The sequence below is a fragment of the Anguilla anguilla genome, chromosome 5 (genome assembly GCF_013347855.1).
Source record: "Anguilla anguilla isolate fAngAng1 chromosome 5, fAngAng1.pri, whole genome shotgun sequence".
Classification (NCBI taxonomy): Eukaryota; Metazoa; Chordata; class Actinopteri; order Anguilliformes; family Anguillidae; genus Anguilla; species Anguilla anguilla.
In genome coordinates this window covers 11,570,883-11,588,876 of record NC_049205.1, presented here as the reverse complement: position 1 = coordinate 11,588,876, position 17,994 = coordinate 11,570,883, and the positions used below count along the sequence as shown (strand labels likewise).

General features: G+C 50.2%; 1 protein-coding gene across 1 annotated transcript; it reads right to left on the bottom strand.

Moving 5' to 3' along the window:
• Positions 1-226: 226 nt before the first annotated feature.
• Positions 227-17,958, bottom strand: fam193a (family with sequence similarity 193 member A). The gene is made up of 24 exons (XM_035418058.1): positions 17,551-17,958; positions 15,924-16,043; positions 14,785-14,850; positions 13,443-13,688; positions 12,807-12,937; positions 12,346-12,513; positions 11,813-12,041; positions 11,290-11,414; positions 10,782-10,929; positions 10,557-10,631; positions 10,000-10,077; positions 9,649-9,764; positions 9,177-9,413; positions 8,562-8,712; positions 7,958-8,140; positions 7,339-7,575; positions 6,535-6,760; positions 5,826-6,038; positions 5,143-5,428; positions 4,081-4,267; positions 3,335-3,565; positions 1,962-2,826; positions 1,592-1,673; positions 227-1,297 (listed from the first exon to the last, which is right to left on the bottom strand). Exons 1-24 carry the CDS (start codon positions 17,773-17,775, stop codon positions 1,204-1,206), a joined length of 4,719 nt encoding a protein of 1,572 aa, XP_035273949.1. The 5' UTR covers positions 17,776-17,958; the 3' UTR covers positions 227-1,203.
• Between the last annotated feature and the right edge of the window lie 36 nt (positions 17,959-17,994).

Here is a 17,994-nt window from a genome sequence, read left to right as displayed (position 1 = left end):
GCCCAGCCAGTTGTTCATTAAGTGCGTTGGCTTTGACTAATCCCCGAAATCTGTGAATGACCAACTTTCACAAAGAGTTTAAGTAAATGACACCACTAACTGGGGACACCCTTAAGTTCCATGAAGCCAATGGGAGGCTGCCTTTGCCTTGTGGGCTCAGTATTTGTACAGTTCATTTTGCGATGATGATGATTTACGATGACACCGTAAACAGACACAAGACACATTTCTTGCCATACTACTGTATTCCATCTTTCAAAAAGAAAGACAAGATTTTTAATATTACTTAACAATATGTTAAAAAGTAGCCAGTTTGGCTTCAGTGTTAATACAATATACACTCTATAACAGATCGACAGTGTGAGTATTGTTCTTTTCTCAAATTCCTTCTGAAAGTCTTCTCATACAAGCTGGCTACAGGTCAAAAAGGAAGTGGGGGAAAAAAAACAAAACTGTGTATCTTGTACACTTTAAAGGTGGATTTTAAATGGGAAAGGGAAGGAGGGGGGGTGAAAAAAAAAAAAAAAAACAATTCTCAAGTATTAGCTGGCCCCCCAGCCCCACTCTCCATAGTAACCCGGGACTAGAGCGGTTTTTTTCTGAGCAAGCCCACTTCCGCGTTAGCGATCAGGCCGCAGTGCCGTGCCGTGTGCGTGTGCAACAGAAGCCAAAATGACCGTGAACCGAAGGCTGTTTCTTTTTTTTTTTTGTTTGTTTGTTTTTCCGTTTTACATTCTTTTAAAATAAATTAATCTCTTTGTGCGTCTGCCTTTGAGGGGGGGCCTTCATCCAAATACATTAAGCAGCCCGGACAGACGATAAGCCAAAGAGAAGCCAGGGTGTTTAAATTCGGAACCTGGGTCGAGCCAGGAGGAAAAAAAACATCCCACTCACAGACTGAAAGCACACAAGCAAACAAATTCAGGTAGGAAGTAGCGTTTAGTTGTCTTTTTTAGTTTTTGTTTCATTTTCGTCTTTTTTTTTTTTTGTTTTGTTTTTACACAGTTCTGCAGGGAGGGCCGTCGGGCCAGGTGTGTTTCCTGGGATCGCAGCGAAAGGGGCGTGGCAAGGCAGCGGCGGCTCCAGGCCGGGGGGCGGGGCGTTGTGGGGAGGGGGAGTCGGCCCGCGTGTTTGCGAGGCCGTCCGGGGCGAGTTCTTCCCGCCAAAGTCTTGTCGTTTCGGGGGAAGGGGGGCGAGGGGCGGTCAGTGGGCGGCGAACGTGGCTTTCTTCAGGCTGAAGTTGGACCAGTTGATTGACAGCCGTTGTCTCGTCTGTCTGGCAGAATCCAAGCAAAACCTATAAAGAGGAGAAAAATGTCACGTTTGAAAAAAAACCAAGCGGCGTTTTGTCTGCCGTTTCTGACACCGCTGCAGCGCCAGCTCAGAGACAGCTGGGGGTAATTCGCCAGTTGACCATAAGCAACGCTGCCCTCAGTGCCTGGGCATGAGTCAATTTTCGCACGACTGTAAATTCCAATAGACTCAAAGCGCTGTTGTACAAGGGAAATGAAACTCCCAGTGGTATTGCATTAAAACAAATCAAACATCTGTGAGGGCGTTTCGTTTTCGCGGAGGGTGAAGAAGCTCGCACCTTTTGAAGTACTCCACCTCCCGCTCCGTCTCGTCCATTTCCACACTGTCAAGATCGATGTCTTTGGGCAGAAACACGTCATCTAAAAAGACAACCAAACAAAACACCCATTTTTACATAACCGTCTCGAAAAGACCTTCTCAGTCTTGGATGTGCTAGTTTGTGAACTTGATCCACAGATAAATAGCAAGCAGTAACAGGCCCAGATGTAACCTAATGAAAATGAGCATAGTTTGACTAATGAAATTAAGCTTGCCTTAAGGTATTAAGCTGCCATATGAATACTTAAGCGGGGACATTCCTGTCATAATGAATAAATAAAGAAGTTAGGTGCATTCTCAGATGAAGGTAATGGCAATCGGTCGCTCACCGATGGAGTTGCTGCTTTTCTCTCCCTTCTTCTTCTTGTTCTTCCGGGCCTTTCCTTTGGGCTGGGGTGACTCGGCGGTGGCGGGTCTGCCGTTGTGCTGCGGCGTCTCTGGCGGGGGCGTGGTCTCTCGCTCGGGTTTGGGCGGGGCCGTCCTCTCTTCTCTGACGTTATTGGGCAGCTCGCGGCGCTCGGGGGCGGGGTCCTCGCTCGGGCGGGGCCCGGGCTTGGGCTCTGTTTGCGGGCCGTTGGCGGGCTTCGCGACCGGCTCTGCGGGCCGCTTGGGCGCGTCGAGGGTGGGCCTGGCCGTCGGCTGCTGCTTGGCCCTGGGCTTGCCGTTGGCCTCTCCGTGGGGCGGGGCCTGTGGGGAGGCAGGGGGCTGGGTGGCCCTGTGCGGTGCAGCCTGTGGGGAGGCGGGGGGCTGGGCGGGCCTGTGGCCGTGGGGCGGGGCCTGCGGGGAGGAGGGGGACTGAGCGGCTCGGTGGCTGTGGGGCGGGGCGTGCGGGGAGGAGGGGGGGTGGGCGGGCCTGTGGCCGTGGGGCGGAGCCTGTGGGGAGGAGGGGGGCCGGGCGACCCTGTGGCCGTTGGGCAGGGCGGTGAGGAGGCTCTGCAGCAGCGGTGCAGTCTTGCCGTTCCGCAGGTTTTCCAGAACGTTCTGCGCCGACTCCTTCAGGGGCTGGGGGTTCTGGGGGGCCGGTCTCTGTGTCTCCCTGGCCTTCTCCTTCCTCTTCTTCTTGGCTGCCCTGAGCTGCTGGAGCTCCTGGAGCCGGAGCAGCTCCTGCTTCAGCGCCTCCTCCTCCGCCTCCCTCTGCCTCTGCTCCTCCTCCCTCTCCCGCGCCTCCGCCTCCTGCCGGGCTTTCTCCTCCATCTGAAAGGCAGACGCACAGCTGCTCTCAGCAAACTCACACACAAACAACACAGGCCCTGAAAACACCATACCCAGTAACAACACCCTTCTTCAGTCAACCTGTATTATACAGGCCTGCCCATAGACCAGCTGCTTTTGCTACGCAAATGTGACGCTACTCACCATTTACTATTCACTACATTCATTATGCAAGCAAGCCTCCGGACCAGTTACCATTCACCTTCCACTATACCATTTACTATTCACCATTCACTACGAAAGCAGGCCTCTAGAACAGCTACCACTGACCTTTCACTATATTCGTGTGACACTACACTGTCTCTAATACTCACCATTCGTTATACAAACACGTTCCTAGGCCAATTTCATTTCACTGTTAACTACACAGGTATGCCCCTAGGCCATTTAACATATAAGTTCAGGTCAATGCTAACAGATGAGGTAGGTTTTATGCCAATAGTAACACCCTCACAGTGTATATTAATAAGCAGTGAGGAGGCGCGGGTACCTTCTTCTGTTTGTGCCGGGCGCGCTTGGCTGCTTTGGAGCTGCTGGCGGGCTTGCTGTCGGCGCTGTTGATGAACTGCAGCAGGTCCTCCACCTTGCGGTGGTCCTCCACGCCGTCGCGCTCGGGCGGAGGCTCGTCCTTCTTGGCCGGCTCCTCCTTGCGCTTGGTCAGCCGCAGGCGCAGCTTCTCCCGCATCTCCGCGTAGTTCCTGCTGGTGGGGGCGGCCGGGGGCTGCGGGGGGGGGGGCACAGAGGCATAAATAAGGAGGACGGGGGCGCTTCAGGTGTCCTCATCGGTTTAAATGACACAGCGTGGCTGGGGAGCTGGGCCGTCAACCAGAAGGTACGAGGTTCGAATCCCAGGTGGTGGGGACTGCCACTGTAAGCTTTCAAGTAGCTAATCTGTATTATATTGTATTCAATCTACATAAGTTCTGTTTTAACTACCAAGCAAACAGAGAGAAAATTGTCCTGGAAACTTCTACGTGCAGTTGGAGATCACATTGATCCCAACTGTGTTTAACAGGCATTACTGTAATAATCTTCTTTATAAGATTTTCGGTACAACAACTTGGAAGCTGCATTTCACATATGCCACCAGCACAGCTGGACACATTAAGCATACGCCTGGATGCAAATGTTCACAAGTCGGGTTACTCCACGCTGCCGCCTGCTGGTCGTACAGTACAGCGCGGTGATGAAAGCGCGTTCCGACGGGGGAACGGCCGGGAGCGGCGAGGCTCTTACCCCGCCGTGGCCGAAGAACTCGCAGTAGCAGCAGTCGCAGTACTTTCCTTCCTTCTGATTGGTGGAGGTGGAGGTGCTGGAGCTGTGCTCGGAGCAGCTGTCCTCGTCCTGGCTCTCCTCCCCGTCGTAGGGCTGGTGGTCGTAGGCCCCGTTCCCCTCGCACCGGTGGCCCTCGCAGTCGGGGTCGCTGTCGAAAGCCCACGCCCACCCGGGTCAGAGCCTATCGCCTGCCTCACTACTCACATCGCCACGCTCATCTCATTGCTATGCGGTTTTCTGAATAATCGTATACTTTTTTCCATTTGTTATTTTAAAAAAAAGCTAAAATAAACACATTGATGATGTCACAATCTGACACAGTGTTTGGTAGTGACTGGTGGTCTATAGAACGCAGGATGGACACAGAGCAACCGCAGTAAAATGCTTAACTGAATTGGCTAATAATCGCCAAGCTGCACCACAGGAAAAGGTATCGAATGTGGTGCCGAATTTGTTAGCATGAAAAAATAAGGACTGGCACTTCAAGTGGCCAGTTAAAGTCAGCAGCAGGGGTGTCTCAGCATAACACAATAACATGACACACTTAATGGTATCATACATTACCAGGAATTATTGTTGGCTAATCTGGCCTCTCTTTGTGGCCAACAATCTGAGTGATCATAGGGATAATATGACATGATACATGAAATGAATATCACTAGAGCAACAACAGAGACAAGGTAAAAACAGCTACAGTTAAAGTCCATTAAGATAAGGCTGACATTATGTACTAAAAGCGGTTAACAATTACCCTTAACAACAACGTATTTACATGACAAAATAGCACATGCTGTGCCAAACGGTGAGCTACAAATGCAACACTATGTCATTGCATAGTGTTTCAGTGCATAGTGTAGCAACCAAATACCCATGAGAGCAGGACGTCAGACTGCTATAAATATACACGTGTGTGTGTATAAACACACACACAAACACACACACACACACACGCACGCACGCACGCACGCACGCACGCACGCACGCACGCACGCATTCTCTCGCGCGTGTCCTTCCGCAGCTCACCTGCACACGCTGGGGGGGGCGCTGGCCGGGCCCTCGGCCAGGGCGGGGGCCGAGTCGACGGAGGAGGGGCATGCCATCTGGTGGTGGGCCTCCAGAAAGCTGGGGGCCAGCAGGCCCGCCTTCGGGTAGTGCTGGGGCCCCATGCCGGGGAGGTGTGCGGAGGGGGCCGGGGGCAGCGTTGGGGCGGGGAGGGGGGGCAGGGAGGCCAGACCCGTGGGGCTGTTCCGCGGGGCGACGGGGGTCAGGTGTCTGTGGTCCTCTTTACCTACATTATGAAAGACTTCACCTGTGACAAATGAGAACACTGTGAGGACACACACTTAGCTTAAAGCCGTGCACAAATTGTAGCATTGGGTTACCACAAATTTAGCAACTGCTTACTCATGTTTGACCCTACAATTTAAACTAATTAGCATTACATACCAATCTGTGGTCGGCAAGCCAAAACATGAGACAGACGCGTGCAAAGGGTCGCAATTATAAAGGTGATGTCATGGAGTGAGTAAAATAAACAGACCGAAGTCATTTCAGACGAATCTGGATGTCTCGTTAACGATTCTGACATATTAATATGAAACTATTCAAGCCTGTGGAGACACCGTCTCTGCTAGGCTAACAGTCATTTTGCTAGCACTGTGTTACTTAGGAAAGAGGCTCTTGGGTAAAACGGGTGTGGTTTTTACTTGACTGGACAGTGGTTGCCGCGCAGGACACGGGCGAGGTTGCCGACGACGTGGCCATGGCCGCTTTGTTGGCTTCCATGAAGGCATCCTGGAAGTTGTACAGACACTTTTTCTTGGCCGTGTTCTTCTTCTCCTTGGTCTCCGGGGGCGTGCTGGGCTCGTTGCCGGGCGACGGCAAAGGGACCTCTGGAAGAGTGGGACCCAGGATGTCACCTGTTAGAGACGGAGAGACGACGCCGGGGGGGGGGGGGGGGGGGGGGGGGGAGAGACAATTTGATTAATGAATCTAAAACACATTGCTTTGTGAGGACATTTTACTGAACACACACACACACACAAACACACAAGAGGCTTTTCACCCCATTACAGCTTTAAATTAGCGCACAGATCTCCACTGGATTATACAGTGAATTGCAGGATAATTACAGAAGGTAATGAGCCCTCAAACAAAGCTTAATGGGCCCTTAAAAAGCAAGGTCTTTCCATGAGTCATCAACCTGTAAGCAAGAGCTCTTGCTTATTTGTTTCAGATGATATTTTCCTTAATTTGAGCAACTGCTGAGTCTTGAAAAACATAATTAAACGCACCACTGCTAATGGGCAAAGAATTACTTTATCAAGAGAAGCTCAGACCTACGCACTGTAGCACAAGCGCTTGGATGATTTCTGTGCCGAGCGCTGGCTCTTATACAGGGGGGGCGGAGCTTACCTGGAAGCGGCTCCTGTAAGAAGATGGCGGGGTTCCAGTTCTTCATCACGTTGGTGTCCCAGATGTTCTCGAACTTGAGCGAGGGGCAGTGCAGTGAGGCGTTCCAGTCCCCGGCCCCGCCCCCACCGCCGCCCAGGCAGTTCTGAAGGACGTGCTCCTGCAGGGGCGGGGTGAACACCTGGTGCTTCCCGCCGCTGTGATTGGACGTGGGAGCTGACAGGAGAGTCTGTGAAACACAGGGACTTCGATTTAATCACCGTCTCCCATTCGAACAGGGGCACAGGAACTTAACACACGTGCCAATTACACACTGGAGTAACAACATGTTACGCCTAAGAAGGCAAAATATGGAAGCTTCCGGAACAACTTTCAGGAAATTATAGGACTTGGTAGCCATTTTACATTGCATCAAATCCTATTAAATTTTAGATAAAGTAAAACACGCAAGCCATTCGGCGCCTAAAACTGTTGAAGTGTGGCCCCTTGTGGCCGACTTAAGAACGGCATGTCAGATACACAGAGATCAGGCTAGCAGAACATGCCCTGCCACCCTAAACGAGATAAACACAATGGGATGAAAGGTTTTCAATTCTCCTTTAACCGGGCTCTTTTACCATTTAGGAAACATAAGACGAGATCGAGACTATGGGAGTGAGCGATCTAAACGCTGTGGCGTTTAACACGGAGCGATGAAGCTCAGAGTGTTCTGGTTCCAAACCACCCCAGCTCTTCTCTTGACTTTGAGGTGAGCGCAGGGCGTGTGGAAGAACGAAAGCACGGGCGTGGCCGAGAGGGCGGTCTCACCTTTCCGCGCGCGAGGGGGGGGCTGGAGTACAGGGTGGGGTGCAGCAGGGGCCGGGGGAGGTGAGACAGGGGGCTGTGCAGGGGCGGGTGGCCGTGGATGTGGGGGTAGAGGTGCAGGGCGGGGTGGGACGTCTTCTCGGCGAAGAACTGGTGGGCCCCGTGGGGCCTGCCGGGGGGCAGGGTCGCCGCCTCCTGGCTGCACACGTGACACTCGCACGCGTGCTGTGCCTGTGCCGCCTGTCGCCAAGGAAACACACCGCCGCCTTTACAACCACGCCCTCGCTTAACCCAGAAATGCTTAGGTCTCACTGTGTCACATGTCAGTAGTACAGTAATATAATCTTAACCAATCAGATACTGCTGAGCAAATGCAATATCAGAAAAATACAAAAAACAATTTTGTACAATTTTACCTAGAATTACAAAAAAAAAAAAACTTTTATTTTAAAATTGTGAGAATGCCACATACAGAAAGAGGAGAGAATTTCATGATTTTAAATGTATGTCTATATGATTAGTGTTAATACTGCTACAGTCCTTGTTCAGTCATGTTCAGTGATGCCTCTTTAAGCATTAACACCATTACAAAGACTGCATAAGGGAAAGTTTATAATCTTACCCCGTTCTGCACTTGCGGGTGGGGGTACGATGGGGGAGGGCTGTCGGTGTGCAGTTGCTGCTTGGTGGAGTTCCTCTTCCCCGGCGGCAGCGCCCCCTGTGGGCCCGGAGGCTCCCCGTTGCTGTCCCCATCTGCCTCCTCATCGTCCGCCTCAGAGGAGCTGCTGCTGCTCCCCCTGGGGGACTGCGGGGAAGGAGAGGGAGCGGTTAGCACGCGAGTGGGAGCCAGCAACGCCGAGCCACTCAGAGCCGCTACCCCCAGCCTTCCTGGGCGACACAGCGCTGGATGCTCGGTGGTACCGTTGATAACATTATACATGCATAAATATACAAGATGCATTAAAAAAATATTCCTAACAAATGCCAGAAAGCGTGAGCTCCTCTCTCATTTATAAAGTCCATTTGTTTATCTATCTTTCCCCCACTTAAATGTTCATACCCTGGATGGGTGCACGATTCAGTTCTGAATCCTTTCTAGACTTTTCAAAGTGGATCTGTTCCCCTGTTAAACTGGCTAGGGAGAGGCCATGTCCAATGGGACAGCAGCCCCACTGGGAGGCCGTTCTGCAGGCGTTTGAAACTGCGCTCTCTCGTCAGGCGCGCACCTCGTCCTTCAGCGCCATGTTCTCCCCGCCGCCGTTCAGGTCGCCGTGGATCCCGTTCATGCCGGCCGCCACCTCCGCGTCCTCGTAGCCGCTCAGCGGGTAGATGTCGGCGAACTTGGCGGACAGCTGAGGCACTTCGTCGTCGTCGTCGCTGCCGTCGCGGGAAGAGAAGGCAGCGTGAGCGTCAGCGTCAGCGCGCGGCCAACCGGGGAACTGGGCAAACGCCACCAAGGCACCCAAATATAGCCCTCCTCTCCAATGGAGAATAAGCTAACGCAACAGGCCCACACGGTGTATTCGATAGGACATGCCCATTCATAAACAGAATGAGCTTACAGGTAAACTTCAGTTATTATGTTATGTTAGCAGAACAACCTCATGTGTTAGAACTTAAAATAGTAGCAATGAATGGGATGAGGTTTTGTTTTCCTGTGCTGATTTGAACCAATCACAACAATTCATTGTGGCCTGCCTAGCCCTTTGACTGGCTTGCTTGAGTGAATGACAGCACAACCCCACCCTCTCAGACAGTTCACGAGGGCAGTCCCTAAATCGAGTGAGAGGGTAAAGCTGTGGCAGGCGGGGGAGGGGGGAGGGGGGGGGGGGAGCGCTTACAAGGCAGGGGCGGGGCAGCTGTCCGCGAGGAGGAGGTTTGGGTGGTGCTGCTGGACAGTGATGACCGGTGAACTGGAGCCGGAGGCGGAGCCAGAGGCGGAGCTGGCAGAGGATATGCTGGGGGGGTGCGGCTCTGGCTGCAGGGGCAGCTTGACGTGGAGGTCGTCGTCGGCGATGGGCGAGTCCATGATCCCGCAGGTCAGGATGTGCGACAGGCTGCAGTCATCACATGTGCACCTGGAGCCAATGACAGGAGGGCTGCAGTCACTATATTTGACAGAGCTTAGCTAGGCACAAAAATAAAATAAAACAATCCAAGTTTTTAAATATAAACGTCAAAATAGACTCAATTACTTAAAAAATATATATGTATATTTAATACATAATATGAAAACTTAATTTTTTTAAAACTAAAACATAAAAAAACCTTGCCTTGCTGGGCTAGAACACAAGACAAATCCTTGGAACGTACCGTCTTCGGTAATTACAGTTTGGGCAGTCCGGTATGCTGAGCCGAGATGACAGCATCTGTCTCATAGTGTCTGTGAAGTTACTGTCAGCTGTCAGGGACTTTTTACTGTTTGTTAGCTGGGGAGGGAAAAGTGACACACAAGACACAAATTAGACTGGACGCCAGTAAAGTCAAACCGAATTAAAAGGTCTAAGAACAGGCGGCGCTTACAATCGATATTTGAACTGAACCACACTACAAGGAGCAGTAAATCTATTGTCCAATGAACAGTACCACGTACGCCACTTTACCCTGGCAGACAACAAGTTTTAAATGAAAGTGACTGTTGTGCATCTGACAACACAACCGTACCTGTTCTTCGATAAATCTTCTCTGTTTAAAGAATTCCCAGTCTTCTTTCAACAGCCTCTGCTTCGTTTTTAATGACATCTTGAAAGAATGTGCACAAAACAAAAACAAATAAGTCTCGATTCATCGAGGACAATTTGGTTTCCCTGCAATGGCCATTCTCACAAGGGCCCTTCCAGAACAAATTTCCTGATGTCATTCGCATTTATATCGTGAGAATGCCTACGCTCAAAAAAACTGAGTGGGTTTTAAAATGAGATGCAGGCAATCTGCTTATATTAAATGTTTTTGAAAATGAATGAATAAAAGAATAAGAGTTCAAAAATGTCACGAATCAAATACAAATCAAGGCCTATATGAAATCAGTGTATTAGATTGTTCAGAACAACAATCAAAGTTTTCCTGGCTTTCATGACGATGAACAGACAACTCATATATTCATAAATGCTCACTACCACCCCCTCCCCTCAAATCTGGAGGGGAACACTGAACATCATGGGACTCCATGGAACTAGCATGGTGAGAATAAGCTCAGTGATCTCATGTTAGTTACTACTTACATTTTTGCTAATTAATGACTTGTGAGGTTCTGTCCTTTGGTTGGTATGGTTCTGTCCTTCAACCTTAAAAAGCAGCTGTTAAACAAAATAAAAATCAAACATTAAAATTCTGAATATAAATAAGTATGTTAAAAAAAGCAATTAATAAGCCCCTAAAATGCATTAAAGTTAAGGACAACACTATGTAACTATCGACCTTTCCTCACGGTGAAAGGATTGACACACCTGTTCGTCGACGTAGTCGTCGATGCGCTTCTCGCACTCCAGCCACTCGACCGCGACCACGTTCATCTCCTGGTCCAGCTGGTGGTACCTCTCCAGCAGGGCCCGGTACATGTCCTCGCTGTACGAGTCGTGGGAGGCGGTCCCGTGCCTGTCCGTCACAATCAGCACACGCACACAGTCAGGCCTATCCACAGATGCTACAGGCAGCAGTGAGCTGGAGGGGGCTTGGAACCAGAAGGCTGTAGGTTCAAATCCCCGGCGGGACACCGCTCGTATACTCATTGAGGAAAGCTCTTGAAATGAACAGCCCGAGTAATTTGCATAGGAAAATAAATTTTATCTGAGCAGTTACCCTAGATGAAGCCTGCTGAGAAAAATAAATAACCAAGCCAAATCTTTTATTTATTTTTTTTTAAACTGCACTTCTCACTAAAATCAATACATCAACATGACAAATCAACATCAATAAAATCATAATTTGCAAGATTATGCAGATGCTGGGGCCTACCGTAGCTGCGAGACCAGAGCAGGAAGGCTGTTGTGCAGGATGGGCTCTGAGAAGACCAGGTTTTCAAACAGGTGCTTGTTGTGCAGCTCCCAGGTCACCTGGAACTTGTGGAGGTGTTCCCTCTCCTGGGAGACGGCAAGAGCGCGCAGCGGTCAGAAACTGGGAGAGGGGTCAGCTGACCACCCCGAAACACAGCAACGCTCCATTGGTGTCACGTATGAATACAGCAAATCTCTGTGTTTGTATGTGACCAAAACCAATCAGCTTCAAATAATCACAAATAGCTCCAACCATAGCTGTCTGTTTTCAGCTAAGCCATTCCTGTTGAGTGCCTACTCACAATCAAGCTTTTCCTAGAACCAACAACTGCCAACTGCAGGTGTAAAAGGCAGACTTGATCAAAGTCAATGTTTACGCTTAGTATGTCCAACCAAGCACTTTCCCTGGGATCACATGCAGCAACCCTAAGGGCCTGGGTTCTGGAGCGGTTAAACCCCCACCGGTTCCCGCGGTGAGCTCTCACCAGCGTGAGGAGGAAGGTGCTGATGGTGCGGGCCGCCTGGCAGAGGGCGCTGTACTCCTCCAGCAGCAAGGAGATGAACTGGTGCGCCTGGGGAGGGCCCTGCACGGCCGACGCCCCCTTGGACCCCGCCGACAGGTGCTTCAGCAGCCGAACCTTCATCTCCAGCACGTACTCCCGCGCCTGCTGCTCCAGCCGCTGGTACAGCTGGTACGGGTCCTTCTCACACAGCCTGGACAGCCAACGGGAGACCGTTACGCAAGCTTCTGACCAACGGGAGATGTTCATGTCCTTCCCACATAGCCTGAACAGCCAATTGAAGACCATTACGCAAGCTTCTGACCAATGGGAGGTATTTAAATCCTATTCACACAGCCTAGACAGCCAATGGGAGACCATTACACAAGCGTCTGACCAATGGGAGATGTTTAAATCCTCATTTAACGTTTAATGGCAGATTATTGTCTGCCTTGAATGCTACAATGCAGTATGTGCAATTCCAGAGTTTGGTGTATCCAGTTTGCAGCTGTGGGTACCTGTCAACCAGCTCCCTCATGCCCTCCTTGTCCCGCTCCAGGGGCTGGTCGTGGTCGTCGGCCAGAGGCGTGCCCGTCTGTCGGTAAATGCAGCGGACCAGGTAGCGCACCTCCGACCAGTAGTTCTGCAGCTGCTGAGACTCCCTCTCTGACTCGGCCGAAATGTCCCTGTGAGGGGAAGAGGAGAGGGGAAGGGGAGAGAGCGAAGCAAGGGGAAGGGGAGAGGGAGGAAGCGGGGGAAGGGGGGGAGGGGAAGGGGAGAGAGGGAGAGAGGGGAAGGGGAGAGAGCGAAGCAAGGGGAAGGGGAGAGAGAGGAAGCGGGGGAAGGGGGTGAGGGGAAGGGGAGAGAGGGAAAGCAGGAGGAAAGGGGGTGATAAGTTTTGCTGATGTGGCAGCTCAAGCGTGCCAGTGAGTAGCGTGTAAACGCTTGGGGCCCTGGGGCCACGTTTAGGGCCACTCACCTCCGCTCGCTGCAGGCCTCGCAGCTGCAGGGCGTGTCGGCAGGCGGGGCCACGCTGGGGTCGGGCGGCGGGAGCGCCTGCATGCCGCCGGGCTCCTGCGCCACGGGCATGTGCAACAGGAAGTCCTGATTCTGGGGCCACACAGGAAGCAGCGTGTGCTCAACACAGGCATCTCACATCACAGCTTACGCCCACAACATTACATCGCTGCTCGATCCCCAGTCATAACGACCCAAGTAAAACAGGGGGGAGAGCACCGCGAGGGAATTTTCTACATTTTCACTATTACGCTGTGAATTACGTAAAAACTGAACTGGTGAAGAACCTGGGCGATTTGTGTCACCGAACTGACACCGCAGGAATCTTAGAAGAGACACTAGCATGGAACACGAGAAAAAAAGAGAAGGAAAAGTTGCTGTTCCTGCTGAGCCCCCTCTTCTCAGGTTATGAGAACACTGGCTGTGAAGCAGTACATTGATACACATGTCATGCCTGCATTTTATCAGGGCCCAGCACTACCACTTGGCAAATGTTCGAATTGAGATTTTTGTCCTTTCAAGGCCACCGTACTCCTTGTAACATTCTAAATGTAGTTTTTCCACTGTTGGCTGTAGTCCGAGCCGGAGGCGGGCTTACCCCCAGCGACTGCTCCAGGGCGGCGTGCCGCTCCTCCTTCTCCACGGTTCGCCGGCAGTCGGGACACACCCACAGGGGCAGCTGGAGCACACTGTTGGCTTTGGCGGGGGGCGAGAGGGAGGCCCCGTTGGAGCCCAGGACCCCCGCGTCCAGGAGCGAGGCGTCCTTGCGTTCGCCGCGGCACAGCAGGCAGCGATCGCCGGAGGAGTACGGCGCCCTCTGGCCCAGCCCGAAGGTGAACGGGCTCTGTGACACAAACAACCAGACCGACCCTTCGTCATTCGCACAGCGCCCAACAAGCACCCGTCATTTAAAGTCAAGGGAATGCGTCAATACCGCTGCTAGCAATGGGAGAGTGAGGCTTCGGGAACTCCAGGAAGAGAAAAGGGATCAGGCGCTGTGAGTTCATTTGTGAACAGACCATAATGATTCGCTATGGAGAGCCTGTCTGTTGGAGTCAGTGACTGGCAGAGCGTGCAACTCCACATGGCTTCAGAATCACCCCTCCCCAGGAAAATAACAGCCAGGCGCTAAATGAGTGTGGTGGAAAGCCCCTATCATGCTTTGGTGTGGAAATTCAACATCAAACTACTTTGACGGTGCAAAAAATTTCAAAGCAATTTTTCTCACAATTGACATGAAAAAATTTGACTAGAATGGGAAAAAAGAATGACCTAATTCTGTTCATTAAGGGTGAAAAATGAGAAAATGCCCTTACGCTATAAATAAAAAATGGAGGAAAAACTAAGCAACCAGACACCTTCATTAAGACTGACTTGGAGAGTGTAGAGAGAACACATTTGCTTTACAAATGCAACAAGTGTTCACTAAGACTATTCAGGTGGCACTCCAATAGTCGCTAATAGGTTGCCCTCTAACCTGGATTCAAACCTCCAACATTCTGATTACAAGCTTGGCTCAATCAAAATGCCGTAAGATCATAAACTGGATTATTATTAATTATGCTATGAGTGCATGTTTTCTTTCAATGTTCAGTAGCAACATTCAACTGAACAAGATAAAGGGCTAAGCCCTAAAGAAGTTGGCTAGCATACTACTGAGCAGTTACCATTAGCCACTAATGTGAGGAACGCAGAAAACATTGGGACTAGCAGCGAGGCTAGCAGGAATACTCAACAATGAGGATTTGTGACCACCACAATTGGCCACCACACCCTGCCAATTACTGACTATAAACCAATTAAAGGCTTATTCCTCCATCGCAAAAAACGAAAACTTCCATAAATGAGTGAGTGACTCACAGTGCATGGGAGTTGCCATTGCTCTGGGGCTCATGAAACCTCATTTTCCAATTGCAAACGACAGCTGAAGGCTGAATTACCTGCATGACTCCTGAGAAGTCAGAATTCACTGGGCCCTCTGAAAACTGTGTGCCATTTACTGTAACCTGGACAGACAAAAAGGGCAGATTGTGAGGTGAAGTCCACACTGTTCACAAAGGCAGATAGACCCAGACCGCAAAGCACACAGCACAGGCAGCGCGACTCTGGGTACGAGGAGAAAGATTTGAACGTGCTTGCAGACTTTCAGCTGCATGCACGAGCTTGCTTGCACACGCACACACACACACACACACACACACACTCTCTCACACTAACACTCGCACAGCGTTACGCGCAGAAAGTCTCGCCAAAGATTTCTGGATCGGCTGCCACTATTACGTTTCATATTCACACATGCAGTAATCTGAAGAGCCACTATATGCATCTGCAGGCTGCATGTACACTGCCGAACACAACACAACACAAAACAAGCTTCTGCTTCAACCCGTATGTACTGCATCTAAAGACATTTAACCTTGGTATCAATTGACACCAATGACAGACGAGCGCACATAAAGCATATACTGTTTACAAATGGCCAGGCTCTTACTCCCACAAGCATGTCAGCATAGAGATTTCAGCTCAGCTGCAGTTAAATGGATATCTCTCCATGTTTACAGTTGCAGTGGATCACAATTTGACTCGATCCAAATATTGCCAGCAAATTAAAAAACCTATTGCTTCAGAGCAACGTGCAGGTGAATGGGAGATACCAAAACTTTTACAAATGACACTTAAAAATACAATTGGGAGGCAATGCAACAATGGCTGAAAGTCGATAACAAGCACAGCAGGTTGCTGCTATTCCTGACCGTCTGTGCATAGCTCCAAAGGGGTTCTGGCTACAATTCACGAAAGGGTTTAGAGTAATGCTACAGCGGCAAGTCTAAACATACCCGGTGTGATAGTCATTTTCTGGCACCGATGCTGACACATTGACTCAAAGACGGGAAACACGGTTCTCTAGAGCCGCAGACCTGATACTCCGCACTGCTACAGAACGTATCCTCACTTCACCTCTCTAACTGAGCACCTGCAGCCCAAATCTCCGGACGGACAACCGTGTGAAAATGACAGCCATGCTGTGAATGCCCAAAGCCCGTTAGTGCCCCCAAGCGCCGCCCGCCAGCTCGATCACCTGTTCCGAAGCGGGGAACGAGGGCTGGGCTTCAGAAAGGCCCCGCGTGGGTGAGAACAAGGTCCCCTTCCTGTCGTCTCCTCCAGGAAGAGAGAGGACTCCACCAAGCCAGGGGGTAAACTACGGGATGGGGGAAAAGGTCACGAACAAGATCTTCAGCACCCGACCAACCAATCAGTGCGAGTCAGGTGGGGATCTGAACAGAGTTATTCATGGGCCAATTCCAAGTCAGACTGACAAACCCATCTTAAGCCATCAGGACTATGCTCCAGATTTTTACTGCGCTACACTGTCCGAGTCAACTCTTCCTGGAGCACACACAATGACCACATGATGGGCAGTCCCACTGCATGTCCACTAAATAATGCATGCTGCCAGTGCTGATGACCATCCCTCTATAGGATCTCATACACATTCAAAACTCAAAGGTCTGGTATTGTAATAAAATTGCTGCCAAGCCATGTGACTGAAGGTTTTAAGAAAGATTGAAACTCACTGGATAAGTCTATTCTCAGCTGGTAAGAATAATCATTTTTATGTGCTGTTGTAAAATAAAAAAGGAAATCTCATATCATAGCAGCTTAGAATAATCAAAGTCTACAGACTGACCTGTAGGTAATATACTAATTGAAGCAACATCTTTCAGCAGTAATACAGTACTACGCTGCCCTAAATGTTCAATGTGTACACAAATAAATATTCCGACAGATGGTCCAATGTACCAAAAAGGATGATCCATCTCTTTTTCTGCCGTCAAAGGACACTGGCCAAATGTGCCACTCACAAATTGGGATACTGACTTCCTGCTCGTCGACACTGGACAGCCACATCTCATAGGCGGGCCAGCACGCGAGCCTCCCACTTCTTGCAGGGCAACGACCATTCTTCAGCGGGAGACTTAGCAGTCTCGCTAACCTCAAATAGCTGCCAGTGCAAACCACACCAATTTACCTATTTGACTCAAATTACACTTTCTTGAATAAAACATTACTGACAACTTAACATATCACATGCACACTAACAACTAGCTTGTAAGCTGTTTATCTGCCCAACTTGAATATCCATCGTAGCTGTCTGCTAACTGAAATCACCATTCGCTAGAAAGCTAGCTAACACAGTTCCTAAGTGGCTTGTTTGCTACATAACATGTATAGCTAACACTAGGTAGGACACTAGTGTTAGCCAAGAAAAGAAAAAATAACATCCTCAACAGCTGGGCAGCTATCTAGTCAAATCTATATTTCCTTAATAGCCAGATTGGAGATTGATCAGCCAGCTAAAATATTGAAAATTAGCTCCTGAAGCTATCTGGCTAATAAGGATGTTGGCAAGCTAATATTCGCTATGTACAATCAAATCAACCTCTAAAATAAAGGGGAAGTGCATGTCCTCCGGCTAACCCAACGATCACAAACTGGCCAGCCAACATTTGTTTACGGTCGGTGGCCTGGATTTAGCAAGCTTGCTAAATTGAACAGCTTAGCTAATAACACTCCCCCAAAAGTGCTAAACTAGCTATCTCGTAGCGCAACCAAGGCCTTAGTCTGGTATGTGTATTCCTGATTCTACTGTCTGGTGGCTGACTGTGCTTTGGAGGTGTCACCGTATCTCGCACGGAGAGTCTCACCTCTCCGTTCAGGCCCATGATGCCTCCCGGATTGCCGTTTCCAGTACTTCCTGCTGACAACAAGCCCATGACAGAGGCGGGTGTTCCCGCAGCTTGGGAACTTCGGGCCGTGGCTAGAGCGCCGGCCTTTCCACTACTGCTGCTGACTGTGCTACTGCAGCTACTGCCACCGCCCCGCTTGTTCTTCCTGCGCTTAGCTCCTCGTTTAGCGTCGGTTGGGCTCATTTTCCCGCTGAAATATGAGACAACTTGACGTCTAAAGAAGGCTGATTCTCGGTTAGAATGCCTAGCCAACTCAAACCTTTGAAGTACCAACAAATGATAGCTATATTACACTCCAAAATACCCAGTCACTCAGTAGCTTCAGAAAGCAAACAGACTTCAGATTCCAACATGGCCGGCCCAACAGGAATTGGCTACAGGAGTTTGCGCATTCACGCACAT

Excerpts from the sequence above, each read along its gene's own strand:
- fam193a (XM_035418058.1), bottom strand. The coding sequence starts at position 17,775 with ATGAGCCCAACCGACGCTAAACGAGGAGCTAAGCGCAGGAAGAACAAG. Across the intron at positions 10,930-11,289 it reads GCTCTGGTCTCGCAGCTACG|GCACGGGACCGCCTCCCACG; the intron begins GTAGGCCCCAGC and ends TGTGACGGACAG. Across the intron at positions 9,414-9,648 it reads AACTGTAATTACCGAAGACG|GTGCACATGTGATGACTGCA; the intron begins GTACGTTCCAAG and ends CATTGGCTCCAG.